We start from the raw sequence: 15,971 nt of genomic DNA on the forward strand, positions 1-15,971 counted from the left end.
GTCAGATTCCACTGACTCACCACATAATATAGCCTTAGTACAGCAGCCGCCAAAGCTGTAGTACATGCCATGCGTTCTCCTTCTTCATTCCAAAGTTTTTGAACATTTTCATCCCTACCCTCTCTTAAGTGTACTCTAAAAGCAACAAAAAAAGCATGTTGAGTTATAATTTCGAATTTGCTTTGGAAGTAAATTCATGAACATCATTTTCTGTAATATGTGGTTTGTGAAATTGTGGTTTGCTTTTCACAAACCACTCAAATGTCCCTGGACTCCAAGAAGCAATGTCAGCAGGAGCAATTTCATTTGTATAGCAGGCTGCTGAATGTATTTGCCAAAGAAATATTCCAGAGATCTTCATGTGCTCCACAAACATTCCTCTTTTGGCCAGGGTTCTACTCTGTGGGTTGAGGAGGCAGAAGGAGTATCGCTTGCTATTTATTTTTGCGCAAGTTTCAGTTCTTTCAACATATCGCCTAAACCTAGAGCTATGAGCTATAACCTCATGTGTTTTAGCCCAATCACTGCATGGATGTTATTAGAACTTACAATTACCAAAGTGAGAACACCAGAATAATGTGATTGAGTGAGAGATTGAGTGTGAAGGAGAGGAAAGGGAAAGTGGGGTGAGGCAGAGAATGTGTCTATAGATTCTTGACGGGAGAGTTGTGGTGTGTTTTGCGGCCACATCTCTTTGGAGGAGGGAAACCCCTCTGCCTCTCTCCTCAGCATGTGTTTCCAGACAGAAGAAATCTGGTCTCCACATGAACCCCCTCTCACACACGCTCAACCCAGATCTCCGCCCCCATATCCCATACACCCAAACAGTCAAAACAGCACTCCGTCCACCCCAAATCCACTCACTCAAGACAGCCTCTGCCCCTTCTCATTGCAACAGACCGATGGGGATCTGTAGTTAGTTATATGCATGTGCATGTTTTCATCTAGGTCCAAAAACGTTTATTGTTTCCATTCCTCAGTGTCGTTCCATATAGTAAACTACTCATCCAATGATACCAGTCTAAGGCCCCTCTCATCCAATATCCACACATAGATTGAACCAGCCTCTTAACTAGAAACCAGTCAATGACAAAACATGCAGGGCAGATGAGTAACATTCTCAAAAGTGCTAGTAAATCTTATTGGCAGGTAGCCTAGTGGTTAGAGCTTTGGAGTAGTAACCGAAAGGTTGCAAGAACAAATCCACAATCTGACGAGGTAAAAATCTGTCGTTCTGCCCCTGAATAAGGCAGTTAACCCACTGTTCCTAGGCTGTCATTGAAAATAAGAATTTGTTCTTGAATTACTTGCCTAGTTAAATAAAATATAAATAAATAAATACCTCAACAGTAAACTTTTTAACATTTTGTTGTACACTGGTATTGGACAGAAACATAATTATTGTGCCTAGGGCCTGACAATAAGAATCTCTGCGAAGTCATAACGTCTCTACATTGTTATGAAGTGTCCACATTGTCAGGAGAACCCACATTGTCATAAACATTATTCTGTTGCTAAGAGGTTGGGCAGGAAATCCAGATGTGCTTAAACAGAGTGACTGTTGTGAGATGTTGGCATGGCAACCAGGAATGTGGTTCTTCAAGGAATCCGCTACGTTCAGAAACTGGAGAGCCAGGCCCAGAGAGAACAGAATGAGGGAGTTGGCCTTTACTGACTTCATACTGGAGTCAAGGTGACGCTATAGGAGGTAGCAGGGCACTCCAGAGGGTGGTACGGTCTGCCCACGCATCATCGGGGACAAACTACCTGTCCTCCAGGACACCTACAGCACCCAATGTCATAGGAAGGCCAAAAAGATCATCAAGGACAACAACCACCTGAGCCACTGCCTGTTCACTATCATCCAGAAGGCGAGGTCAGTACAGGTGCATCAAAGCTGGGACCGAAAGAGAAGCTGTTTTTCAGTCTCAAGGCCATCAGACTGTTAAATAGCCATCACTAGCACATAGAGGCTGCTGCATATATACATAGACTTGAAATCACTGGCCACTTTAATAAATGGAACACTAGTCACTTTAATAATGTTACATAGCTTGCATTACTCATCTCATATGTATATACTGAATTCTATACTATTCTACTGTATCTTAGTCTATGCCGCTCTGACATTGCTCGTCCATATATTTATATATTCTTAATTCCATTCATTTACTTAGATTTGTGTGTATTGGGTATATGTTGTGAAATTGTTAGATATTTCTTGTTAGATATTACTGCACAGTCGAGGCTAGAAACACAAGCATTTTGCTACACCCACAACAACATCTGCTAAACATGTATATGTGACCAATTAAATTGTATTTTATTTAGAGGGAGCGGGAGAGAGAGAGACTTGGCTGCCAGCCAGAAGGATAGCTGTGAATTCCAAAGCATTTATGTCTACGGATTTCCAGCAACTATGGAGTGTGTGTAGTCTCGGGAGGAGAGGATGTACTCAAAAGACAATCCCAGATTCCAACATGTGTATAGGGAAATTCCTATATTTAGCTCAGTGTTCGGGAAAACACACCATTTAAATGTATGCTGGGTAGTTATGGAAACATTTGAATTTGCTCAAAACGTAAAGCATAAGTATTCATAGGATAAATGTATTGTTACACTGACAGTAGTCTGTAGTGTACATATACAGCCAAGTGGTCACTGAGTAGTGTAGATATATCGTTTTTGAAGTAGCTTCTATACTAATCAACATCTAGGAGAAAGTTAGGTGAGGTGAGTCACCAAAACCAATTAACACTTCCACACCTATCATCTGGCGACGACTAGTGAGGACTAGTGACGAGTATGAATGTCACAGCGACCTTTCGAAACACATTTCATGATGAAAACACAACTTTTTTTGTAGTTTACCATTACTAACCATGGATGCACAGCATACACAATGTTTTTTATTTTTTAATCTATGGTCATTCGTTGACCGTGGCATTAACCCTGAAGGGTCATCACAGTATCTACTACTGCGGATGTGGGTTGTTTTCTGTAATGTGGATGTGTGTTTGTGTTCATTCAAGTGTGTGGGGGTGGGGGGTTTGTGTGAACATGATGGTTCACACAAATATTTTTTACGTGTAGACCACCCTACACTTACATACTGTACATAAAACTTCCTCTCCTGAACCACACCCTGGCCCTGCTTTATACAAGACAGAGTGGTTTCCATAGGCTTTCCCAATTACTTCCTTACCATAGACTTCCCTAGCCCATTTTCCCTTCCCTTCCAATATCCCCCACTGGAAAAAATGGAAAACCTCCATCTGTCTACTCCAGTCCAGTATTGACCCATTGCTATCGGAGTAACTCTGTTTGAGTGTGATGGTCGCTATGGAGCGTGGTGTTATTAGTCAGTAAACTGCACCCTGGGACCAGCCGATAGGGAGAACAGGCCTGTTTTTTTGGTGGGGGCTGTTGAGTGTTGTAATGAGTGTTGAATGCAGTGGTGGTTATGGGGCTGTGTGTGTGTGCCTACCAGACTGGTTGTGCAACCCAACTTTACAGTAAAAGCCTGTTACCATTTTGATTCTTAGAATCATGACTAGTCGAGATGACACAGAACTCCTGCTGTTGCTATGTACTTCACAGTTAGAGGCCACTATACTAGGCAACCCACACTCTAATCAGTAGACTAATCATTAGTTTTGTACACAAAAGCATCAAACACCTAACACCCCATCTTGTGTTTGGCATGCTTGAGTGTGTGAAGTGTGTGTACATGTGCGTGATAGTATATTGTACAGGGAGTCAGGGTCTGAGTGCTGTTTATGCCTTCCTGTTATATTTAGGCCCTGTGAGGAATGTGCCTGGTCCCTGGCCCCATGTTTACATTACACATACTGCGCTGCATTGAGGACTGGCCATCACAAATGCTGCTTACCTTCACCTTTGACCCTGCACTGAGATGAGACACACAACATTTGGCGTGGGGGGGTATTTGTCATATATACACACCCCAACACAAACGTTGGACTGTTATACAGTACCAGTCAAAAGTTTGGACACCTACTCATTCAAGGGTCCGGGCCTCTGGCAGTCTCTTTGGGGGTACCACAGGGTTCAAATCCTGGTCCGACTCTTTTCTCTGTATATGTCAACGATGTCCTCTTGCTGCGGGTGATTCCTTGATCCACCTCTACGCAGAAGACACCATTCTGTATACATCTGGCCCTTCTTTGGATATTGTGTTAACAAACCTCCAAACGAGCTTCAATGCCATACAACACTCCTTCTGTGGCCTCCAACTGCTCTTAAACACTAGTAAAACTAAATGCATGCTTTTCAACCGATCGCTGCCTGCACCCACCCGCCCGACTAGCATCACTACTCTGGACGGTTCTGACTTAGAATATGTGGACAACTACAAATACCTAGGTGTCTGGCTAGACTGTAAAGTCTCCTTCCAGACTCATATTATAAATCTACGATCCAAAATTAAATCTGGAATCGGCTTGCTATTTCGCAACAAAGGATCCTTCACTCATGCTGGCAAACATACCCTCGTAAAACTGACCATCCTACCGATCCTCGACAATGTCATTTACAAAATAGCCTCCAACACTCTACTCAGAAAACTGGATACAGTCTATCACAGTGCCATCCGTTTTGTCACCAAAGCCCCATATACAGTGGGGCAAAAAAGTATTTAGTCAGCCACCATTTGTGCAAGTTCTCCCACTTAAAAAGATGAGAGAGGCCTGTAATTTTCATCATAGGTACACTTCAACTATGACAGACAAAATGAGAAAAAAAATCCTGAAAATCGCATTGTAGGATTTTTTAGGAATTTATTTGCAGATTATGGTGGAAAATAAGTATTTGGTCAATAACAAAAGTTTATCTCAATACTTTGTTATATACCCTTTGTTGGCAATGACAGAGGTCAAACGTTTTCTGTAAGTCTTCACAAGGTTTTCACACATTGTTGCTGGTATTTTGGCCCATTCCTCCATGCAGATCTCCTCTAGAGCAGTGAAGTTTTGGGGCTGTTGCTGGGCAACACGGACTTTCAACTCCCTCCAAAGATTTTCTATGGGGTTGAGATCTGGAGACTGGCTAGGCCACTCCAGGACCTTGAAATGCTTCTTACGAAGCCACTCCTTTGTTGCCCGGGCGGTGTGTTTGGGATCATTGTCATGCTGAAAGACCCAGCCACGTTTCATCTTCAATGCCCTTGCTGATGGAAGGAGGGTTTCACTCAAAATCTCACGATACATGGCCCCATTCATTCTTTCCTTTACACGGATCAGTCGTCCTGGTCCCTTTGCAGAAAAACAGCCCCAAAGCATGATGTTTCCACCCCCATGCTTCACAGTAGGTATAGTGTTCTTTGGATGCAACTCAGCATTCTTTGTCCTCCAAACATGACGAGTTGAGGTTTTACCAAAAAGTTATATTTTGGTTTCATCTGACCATATGACATTCTCCCAATCTTCTTCTGGATCATCCAAATGCTCTCTAGCAAACTTCAGACGGGCCTGGACATGTACTGGTTTAAGCAGGGGGACACGTCTGGCACTGCAGGATTTGAGTCCCTGGCGGCGTAGTGTGTTACTGATGGTAGGCTTTGTTACTTTGGTCCCAGCTCTCTGCAGGTCATTCACTAGGTCCCCCGTGTGGTTCTGGGATTTTGCTCACCGTTCTTGTGATCATTTTGACCTTACGGGGTGAGATCTTGCGTGGAGCCCCAGATCGAGGGAGATTATCAGTGGTCTTGTATGTCTTCCATTTCCTAATAATTGCTCCCACGGTTGATTTCTTCAAACCAAGCTGCTTACCTATTGCAGATTCAGTCTTCCCAGCCTGGTACAGGTCTACAATTTTGTTTCTGGTGTCCTTTGACAGCTCTTTGGTCTTGGCCATAGTGGAGTTTGGAGTGTGACTGTTTGAGGTTGTGGACAAGTGTCTTTTATTCTGATAACAATTTCAAACAGGTGCCATTAATACAGGTAACGAGTGGTGGACAGAGGAGCCTCTTAAAGAAGAAGTTACAGGTCTTTGAGAGCCAGAAATCTTGCTTGTTTGTAGGTGACCAAATACTTAATTTCCACCACAATTTGCAAATAAATTCATAACTCCTACAATGTGATTTTCTGGATTTTTTCTCCTCATTTTGTCTGTCATAGTTGAAGTTTACCTATGATGAAAATTACAGGCCTCTCTCATCTTTTTAAGTGGGAGAACATGCACAATTGGTGGCTGACTAAATACTTTTTTGCCCCACTGTACCACCCACCACTGCGACCTGTATGTTCTCGTTGGCTGGCCCTCGCTACATATTCGTCGCCAGACCCACTGGCTCCAGGTCATCTATAAGTCTTTGCTATGTAAAGCTCCACCTTATCTCAGCTCACTGGTCACCATAACAACACTCATAGCACACGCTCCAGCAGGTATATCTCACTGGTCATTCCCAAAGCCAACACCTGCTCTGGCTGCCTTTCCTTCCAGTTCTCTGCTGCCAATGACTGGAATGAATTGCAAAAATCACTGAAGTTGGAGACATATCTCCCTCACTAACTTCAAGCATCAGCTATTTGAGCAGATTACCGATGGCTGCAGCTGTACACAGCCCATCTGTAAATAGCCCATTCAACTACCTACCTCATCCCCATATTGTTTGTAGTTACTTTTTTTGCACACCAGTATTTCTACTTGCACATCATCATCTGCACATCTATCACTCCAGTGTTAACTTGCTAAATTGTAATTATTTTGCTACTATAGCCTGTTTATTGCCTTACCTTCTTATGACGTTTGCACACACTGTATATATTTTTTATTTTATTTATTTCACCTTCATTTAACCAGGTAGGCCAGTTGAGAACAAGTTCTCAATTACACCTGCGACCTGGCCAAGATGAGGCAAAGCAGTGCGACACAAACAACAACACAGAGTTACACATGGAATAAACAAACATACAGTCAATAACACAATAGAAAAAGAGGAGGGTGCAAAGCTGTCATCAGCTACTTTGAAGAATCTCAAATATAAAATATATATTTGATTTAACTTTTTTTTTCTTACTACAGTTGCAAACCGTAGTCTGGCTTTTTATGGCGCTTTTGGAGCAATGGCTTCTTCCTTGCCGAGCGGCCTTTCAGATTATATCAATATCGGACTAGTTTTACTGTGGATATAGATACTTTTGTACCTCTTTCCTCCAGCATCTTCACCAGGTCCTTTGCTGTTGTTCTGGGATTGATTTGCACTTTTCGCACCAAAGTACGTTCATCTCCAGGAGACAAAACGCGTCTCCTTCCTGAGCGGTATGGCTGCTGCGTGGTCCCATGGTGTTTATACTTGCGTACTATTGTTTGTACAGATGAATGTGGTACCTTCAGGCATTTGGAAATTGCTCCCAAGGATGAACCAGAATTGTGGAGGTCTACCATTTTTTTCTGAGGTCTTGCTGATTTCTTTTGATTTTCCCATGATGTCAAGCAAATTGGCACTGAGTTTGATGGTAGGCCTTGAAATACAACCACAGGTACACCTCCAATTGACTCAAATGATGTGAATTAGCCTATCAGAAGCTTCTAAAGTCATGACATAATTTTCTGGAATTTTCCAAGCTGTTTAAAGGCACAGTGAACCTCATGTATGTGAACTTCTGACCCGCTGGAATTGTGATACCGTTAATTATAAGTGAAATAATCTGTCTGTAAACAATTATTGGAAAAATGACTTGTGGCATGCACAAAGTAGATGTCCTAACCGACTTGCCAAAACTATAGTTTGTTAACAAGACATTTGTGGAGTGGTTGAAAAACAAGTTTTAATGACTCCAACCTAAGTGTATGTAAACTTCCGACTTCAACTGTACATAGGCCAGCAGTCTCTAAGGTGCAGGGTTGAGTAACCGGGCCATAGCCGGCTAGTAACAGTGTCTAAAGTTCAGGGCAGGGTACTGGGCGGTGGCCGGCTAGTGATGACTGATTAACAGTCTGATGGCTTGGAGATAGAAGCTGTTTATCAGTCTCACGAACCCTTTTCTGTCTCCGCCTTCTAGGTGGTGTGTGTGTGTACTGTCTTAATTTCATCACCTGCAGAACAGGCTGCTCAGGCTACCAAGATTCACTCTGGAGGCTTTTTTCATGTCATCATCTGTAACCAGGGAAACAGGTTTGGTTTGAGGTGCGTTAACCTCTCGGGGCTCAGAGAGAGGTCAATGCTCTACAGATGGACTGACTCCGTTCCATTCCCACCTGGCTGACATTTTAGTTTTTTCTGCTGCCTTGGCCATGACTCTACAAATCTTAGTAGGATGAAGTTGCATCTAAATGCTAATCAACACCCAAGTCAATTATCTGTTATTCCTAGAAATTGAGTATCTAGGCCACTTTTTGTTTTTATCCTCCGCCATTGTCGCTCTGCCAGTGCTGTGTGCCACCTTGGGTCTATCGGCCATCTTTGATCTATCTTTCCCTTACCTGCCATTCTTCACTGTGGTTAAGGAAACACACGCAAACACAAGCTGTTTTCACCCTTTCTCCTTTACCCCCAACCAGTTCAATATACACAAAACGAGAGAAAATGCTTTGAAACTGCTGATTCTTGCTTTCAAAACGTTTTGCTACGTTGTACCTTACTGAACATGACACAGCAGCACATAGTGTAAGAGCAAGGCTAACCTCACCGTGCCCACTTTCCCATCCATGCTGTCACAGACTGGGTCCCCTGCCAGCAGTCTCATCCCCTTGGCCCTGTGTATATCCACTATGTGTCTCTGTCTGTGGCACTGTTAATAGGCTACCAGCAGCTCGCTGCCAAGCCTGACCCTGGCTTAGCAGGGGATAGCTTGCTAATGCTGAATCATTCTAATGGTCCAGGGCTGTCTTATCTGTCTGTCTGATACAGGGGAGAGAGGATTACAGTAGCTTCAACCCCAGCCAGGGGGGCTCACTGTCGGGCATGGTTTTGGGGTTCATCCCCTTTCATGGTTTGATTTAATTTGTTTAACTGACAGGACCCAGCCAGGACCTAGGCTATGGTGTCTGGTCCTAATCATACCCCACAAAAAGAGCCACGTGCCTGAGCTTGGGCCAAGTGATGTCCCCCTGTCTCTCTCAGTGGCGATTTGAGGCTATCATTTCCTGATTATGGCCTGACTGCTTCGCTGGATCATAGTAGGGAATCAAGGTTTTGTAGTGTAAAGCTTGTGTAAGGGGTTATTAAGTGAGTGCCTCCTCACCCACTTCTATCAATGATTACAATCAGTCATTATATACATGGCTCTGATTACCCCCTCCCTTCACAAGGACAGGGAGGAAACTACAATCAGTGTCTCTACTGAAGATACCTCTCACTAACGACGCTCCTCAAACATCATAGAGGAAGCCATGGCCATACAAGCAGACATAAACACACATAGTAGGATCTCCAACGAGTCTGCTAAGTCTATTGTGCCAGGGTCATCAGGAATCATTATGTATGCAGGCTTTTTATTTCAACCAATAATCCATGGTCAAATTCTACTATTTGAAGTATCACAGATAAGTAACCAAAATGGAGTCTGAATATCAAACAATATTTCTAAAATAGGTGATTCAAAAATGTTTGTTCTAATTGACCAAGCAGTTATTCTTAATACATACAGTTAGTACGTGTCTGTCTTGATGTTCAGCTGAAGTGAGAACCAGCCTACACAGTGAGTGCCAAGGATCAATGTTGAGAGACCATACAGCACTCATACAAGACGTCACAGAGAGAGCTACAAGGTGATAGATAATCATGTAAACAGAATCCTGGCCATGAGGTCTCTTATCAGAGCATTTTATACCGTTTTTATTTGATCTCCATAGCTCCTGCTTTGAGTATCCCGGAGGAGATGTGTGACCTGGAAGAACGATAAGACAGGTTGAAGTTTAGTGTGAGTGTGTATGTATGAGAGACCGGGGTGTTTACCTGGGACTTCTCTCTCCTTGGGGAAAGAGTCACACACACCTTATTGGCTAAGAGCAGCATGGGATTAGGGCCTCTATATATACACACACATACACACAGCCTGCAGCAGGAGATAGGACATAATGCTGTGTCTCACGTCAGTGCTGGCCTGCTGGTAGTCTGGCTAAATAGGTGTTATTATTCAGACATGCTTGGACCTGAGTTTCTACATGTAAGTGTCTCTTTCTGTCTTTTTATTCCTCTTTAGGGGGTAGCCACTAGCCAGCGTGTGTGCTGACCTTTAGACTAGACGTCAGTGTGTGTGCTGCTGTTTATCCCATGACCATTTGTCAGTTTAGGGACGGCACCTCGTCTGTTGACTCCAGCCTCACCCCTGGGGACACACACACCACACACATACACACACTGAAAGCCCTTCCATTGGGTCCTGCCTAATTGTTAAGTTCAGTCGCACAACTGAGCCATTGAGGATGTTTGAGTGTCCTAACAAGATACTTTGTGCTTTACATCGCTAAATTGGTGTGCCAGTAACTGCTATGTAACATGGTCTACAGCCTCCCAGAATTAAAGCTGCGTTTCAAATGGCACCCTATTCCCTATGTTGTTTGCTACTTTTGTGCACACACACAGTGTACTATATTGGGAATAGGGTGCCATTTGGGAGACAGACTGAGTAATTCAGTGGTTTTAATTGAGAGAGGAGTTTTGAGAAAGGTTCGGGTTAGTAACAGTGTGGACAGGGTCAGGTCATTGGACTACTTGGGCATTGCTGTTCTCAATGGGATATTTTGGGGAAAACATAAATCTCTCCAGTCTGCTACAGTAACTAAGATGGATGTGAGATTTACTGATCTAACTCTGACACACAACACAATACAGACGTTGTAAAGGCTGCTGCAGTCTAATAAAAGATTATTCAAAAGATTTCCCTGAAGTTATTGTATATCAGAGCAGTATGTACACATTCTATAGTGGCTTTATTGTAGACTGGCATTGGGTGCCACCTATTGGTTCTAGTACGCTACTACATCACCCTGTTACCAAGACTGTCAGATATGCTGCAGCCTCAGACTTTCATTTCATAACCATGACCTTGCAGATGTTTCATAAGCATGATGACCTTCCTCAATGTAATTAAATAAAGAGTAGTCAGTGTTTGACATTCAAAGGCATGTATCTGACAAGCAAATAAAGGAAAAACAAACAAAGGCTTGTTATGATAATCTAACTGCATGACATTTTCCTGGAAATAATACAATGTTTATCATAAATACAAAAAAAGTCTGCAGTGCTTTGAGTCAGGTGGTCACAGGATGTGGTGCGTTTTGCACCGTGGCTAATATGGTGGACATGACCTAAGTCATGAGATCCCAGTCATCCCACCACTACCTCATGAGATGTTGGTTAACCATGTGACTTCTGAGTAGATGAGTAGGTTGTTTGTTTGTTATGTTAGGACATGTGAGTTGACTCAGACCTGGACTCGAAAGCTAGGGACTTAGGATTTAAGTCAAACTCTAGGTTTAGGAATTTGACTAAATCACTGCCACTTGGTGTCTAAGTTTATCTCATTCTCCCTCTCTCTCGCTCTCTCTTCCTCCTAGGTGATCAGCTGTTTCGGCATCGCCGTCCTGACCGGTCGCTACGTGGGCTTTGCTGTGGTGGCCCTCCTGGTTGAGATCAACTCTGTGTTCCTCCACCTGCGGCAGATCATACGCATGGCCAACCTAGCAGAGGGCAACCTCTACCGCATCAACAGCATGGTCAACCTAGGTACTGTCACGTTCATAAGGTTTCAATGATGAAAGGATATTTTTTATGAACAGCTAGCTTGTGCTAGACATTTATTATCTATAACTTCACATCATGAGGTGTTGCCATTAAGTGGTTTGGTTACATGGCCTTTCAACTGTCATAAAGCACTGTAGTAAGTAGATTATACAAATGTTAGCTCCATAGAATTATCATTTAATGTCATTTAATAGGATCTCTGTTCTGTGTCATTTAATATAATCTCTGTTCTGTGTCATTTAATAGGATCTCTGTTCTTAGTGCTGATAATAACGAACAACATATTATTCCAGGTACCTATGTGGTGTTCCGGATCAACACCCTGGCCTGGATGACCCGCTGGCTGGTCCTGAACCGGGACAACATCCCCCTGTTCAGCTACACAGCGGGGAGTGTAGGGCTAGCCATTATGACCGCCATGAATATAGTGCTCTTCTACCGCCTGCTGAGGTCTGACTTCCTCAAAAGTAGTACACCCACGCCCACAGATTGTAAAGAGAGTAGAGGGCAAGGAGAGGGAAAGAAGGAGACGTAGGAAGGGAGGTAGAAGAGATAATGGCAGAGATTGTATAATGGCAGAGATGGATAAGATGTCCTTGAGTATTCGAGAGGGTGAGCAGGATGTATGAACACACGTACGTATGTACACACACAGGGAGATACATAAGACATCCTGTAGCGAAGCCGGGAGAGTGAGGATGTCAGTCACATACAAACACACACACATATAAATACACACTTTGTGGCCAACAGACCTTGTACCTTATGCCTGTACTCTACCTAAGAGATCTGACCAAATACACTTCCCCATCTCTTCTGTTTTGAGGTACAGGCGTTTACAATTCACACACACAAGGTCCATTGAATGATAGCCAAAAAGAAGTGACACATCTATGAAATAATTTGTGTATATATATGTGTACTGTGTGAGTGTGCAGGATAATGTGCTCTACTGTACCTTAGAAAGTTTGGGTTCTCACCCAATCGGTCGTGTGTGTATATATATATATATATATATATATATATATATATATATATATATATATATATATACACACATATATATATATATATATATATGTCAAAAGTTTGGACACACCTACTCATTCAAGTTTTTTTAAATTTGTACTATTTTCTACATTGTAGAATAATAGTGAAGACATCAAAACTATGATATAACACGTATGGAATCATGTAGTAAAAAAAAAAGTTAAACAAATCTAAATATATTTTAGGTTTTTAGATTCTTTAAAGTATCCACCCTTTGCCTAGATAACAGCTTTGCACACTCTTGGCATTCTCTCAACCAGCTTCATAAGGAATGCTTTTCCAACAGTCTTGAAGAATTTCCCACATATGCTGAGAACTTGTTGGCTGCTTTTCCTTCACTCTGCGGTCCAACTCATCCCAAACCATCTCAATTGGGTTGAGGGTCGGGTGATTGTGGAGGCCAGGTCATCTGATGCAGCTCTCAATCACTCTCATTTTTGGCCCTTACACAGCCTGAAGGTGTGTTGGGTCATTGTCCTGTTGAAAAACAAATGATAGTCCCACTAAGTGCAAACGAGATGGGATGGCGTATCGCTGCAGAATGCTGTGGTAACCATGCTGGTTAAGTGTGCCTTGAATTCTAAATAAATCATGACAGTGTCACCAGCAAAGCACCCCCACACCATCACACGTCCTCCTCCATGCTTCACGGTGGGAACTACACATGCTGAGATCATCCGTTCACCTACTCTGCATCTCATAAAGCCACGGCAGTTGGAACCAAAAACCTCAAATTTGGACTCATCAGACCAAAGGACAGATTTCCATCTCTCTAATGTCCATTGCTCGTGTTTCTTGGCCCAAGCAGGTCTCTTCTTCTTATTGGTGTCCTTTAGTAGTGGTTTATTTGCAGCAATTCGACCATGAAGGCCTGATTCACACAGTCTCCTCTGAACAGTTGATGTTGAGATGTGTCTGTTACTTGAACTCTGAAGCATTGATTTGGGCTGAAGCATTGATTTTGAGGCTGGTAACTCTAATGAACTTATTCTCTGCAGTAGAGGTAACTCTGGGTCTTCGTTTCCTGTGGCGGTCCTCATGAGAGCCAGTTTCATCATAGCGCTTGATTGTTTTTGCGACTGCACTTGAAGAAACTTGAAAGGTTCTTGAAATTATCTGCATTGACTGACCTTCATGTCTTAAAGTAATAATGGGCTGTCATTTCTCTCTGCTTATTTGAGGTGTTCTTGCCATAATATTGACTTGGTATTTTACCAAATAGGCGTATCTTCTGTATACCACCCTTACCTTGTCACCACACAACTGATTGTCTGAAACGCATTAAGAAGGAAAGAAATTCCACAAATTAACTTTTTAACAAGGCACACCTGTTAATTGAAATGCATTCCAGGTGACTACCTCATGAAGCAGGTTGAGAAAATGCCAAGAGTGTGCAAAGCTGTCATCAAGGCAAAGGGTGGCTACTTTGAAGAATCTCAAATATAAAATATATATTTGATTTGTTTAAATGTATTTAAATAAAAAATAATCCCTCATCAATCTACACACAGTACCCGTTTAATGACAAAGCAAAAACAGGTTTTTAGATTTTTTTGAAAATGTATTTAAAAAAAATAAAAGACCTTATTTTACGTAAGACCCTTTGCTATGAGCCTCGAAATTGAGCTCAGGTGCATCCTGTTTCCATTGATCATCCTTGAAATGTTTCTACAACTTGATTGGGGTCCACCTGTGGTAAAATCTTTTTTTGTTGAATTTTACCCCTTTTTCTCCCCAATTTCGTGGTATCCAATTGTTTTAGTAGCTACTATCTTGTCTCATCGCTACAACTCCTGTACGGGCTCGGGAGAGACGAAGGTTGAAAGTCATGCGTCCTCCGATACACAACCCAACCAAGCCGCACTGCTTTTTTACACAGCGCGCATCCAACCCGGAAGTCAGCCACACCAATGTGTTGGAGGAAACACTGTGCACCTGGCAACCTTGGTTAGCGCGCACTGTGCCCGGCCCGCCACAGGAGTTGCTGGTGCGTGATGAGACAAGGACATCCCTACCTGCCAAACCCTCCCTAACCTGGACGATGCTAGGCCAATTGTGCGTCGCCCCACGGACCTCCCGGTCGCGGCCGGTTACGACAGAGCCTGGGCACAAAGTTGACAGTACATGTCAGAGCAAAAACCAAGCCATGAGGTCGAAGGAATTATCACTCTGACAGAGTGCCAAATTTCCTTTGTGGAGATCGGAGAACCTTCCAGAAAGACAACCATCTCTGCAGCACTCCACCAATCAGGCCTTTTTGGTAGAGTGACCAGACGGAAGCCACTCCTCAGAAAAAGGCACATGACAGCCCGCTTGGAGTTTGCCAAAAGGCCCCTAAAGGACTCTGATTCTGATTCTCAAGATTCTCTGGTCTGATGAAACCAAGATTGAACTCTTTGAACTGAATGCCAAGTGTCACATCTGGAGGAAACCTGAGACCATCCCTACAGTGAAACATGGTAATGGCAGCATCATGCTGTGGGGATCGAGGGAAAGATGAATGGAGAAAAGTACAGAGATCATTGATGAAAACCTGCTCCGGAGTGCTCAGTACCTCAGACTAGGGCGAAGGTTCACCTTCCAACAGGACAACGACCCTATGCACAAAGCTAAGACAATGCAGGAGTGGTTTTGGGACAAGTCAATGAAAGTCCTTGAGTGGCCCAGTCAGAGCCCGGACTTAAAACCGATCGAACATCTCTGGAGAGACCTCAAATGTGCAGCGACGAATCGAACCTGACAAAGCTTGAAAGGATCTGCAGAGAAGAATGGGAGAAACTCTCCAAAAACAGGTGTGCCAAGTTTGTAGCATCATACCCAAGAAGACTCTAGGCTGTAATTGCTGACAAAATTTCTTAAACAAAGTATTGAGTCTTTGGTCTGAATACTTATGTAACTGTGATATTTCCATAATTTATTTATTTTTATACATTAGCAAAAATGTATAAATCTGTTTTTGCTTTTTGTCATTGTGGGGTGTGTGTGTAAATTGAGGAGGAAAAAAAATATTTAATCAATTTTAAAGTCTTACCCTTTAACATAACAAAATGTGGAAAAGGTCAAGGGGTCAGAATACTTTCAGAATGCGCGTGTGTGTGTGCGTGTGTGTGTGTGTGTGTGTGTGTGTGTGTGTGTGTGTGTGCGTGCGTGAAATGTCTTACAGGTTGAGGTGCAAATCTCATAACACTGAGAAAGAAAAATATATATAAAT

The 15,971-nt window shown here is 42.9% G+C and overlaps 1 protein-coding gene across 1 annotated transcript in view; it reads left to right on the forward strand.

Annotated features, from left to right (window-relative positions):
- The window catches only part of LOC112246902 (TLC domain-containing protein 2), a 37,366-nt gene extending 24,611 nt beyond the window's left edge, over positions 1–12,755 (forward strand). Inside the window, exons 4-5 of the mRNA XM_024415504.2 lie at positions 11,524–11,692; positions 12,004–12,755. Of these exons, the coding sequence (XP_024271272.1) occupies positions 11,524–11,692; positions 12,004–12,245 (411 nt within the window). The 3' untranslated portion in view covers positions 12,246–12,755. The remainder of the gene's footprint in view (positions 1–11,523; positions 11,693–12,003) is intronic.
- Positions 12,756–15,971: the final 3,216 nt, after the last annotated feature.

This window comes from Oncorhynchus tshawytscha, linkage group LG13, assembly GCF_018296145.1.
Source record: "Oncorhynchus tshawytscha isolate Ot180627B linkage group LG13, Otsh_v2.0, whole genome shotgun sequence".
Lineage (NCBI taxonomy): Eukaryota > Metazoa > Chordata > Actinopteri > Salmoniformes > Salmonidae > Oncorhynchus > Oncorhynchus tshawytscha.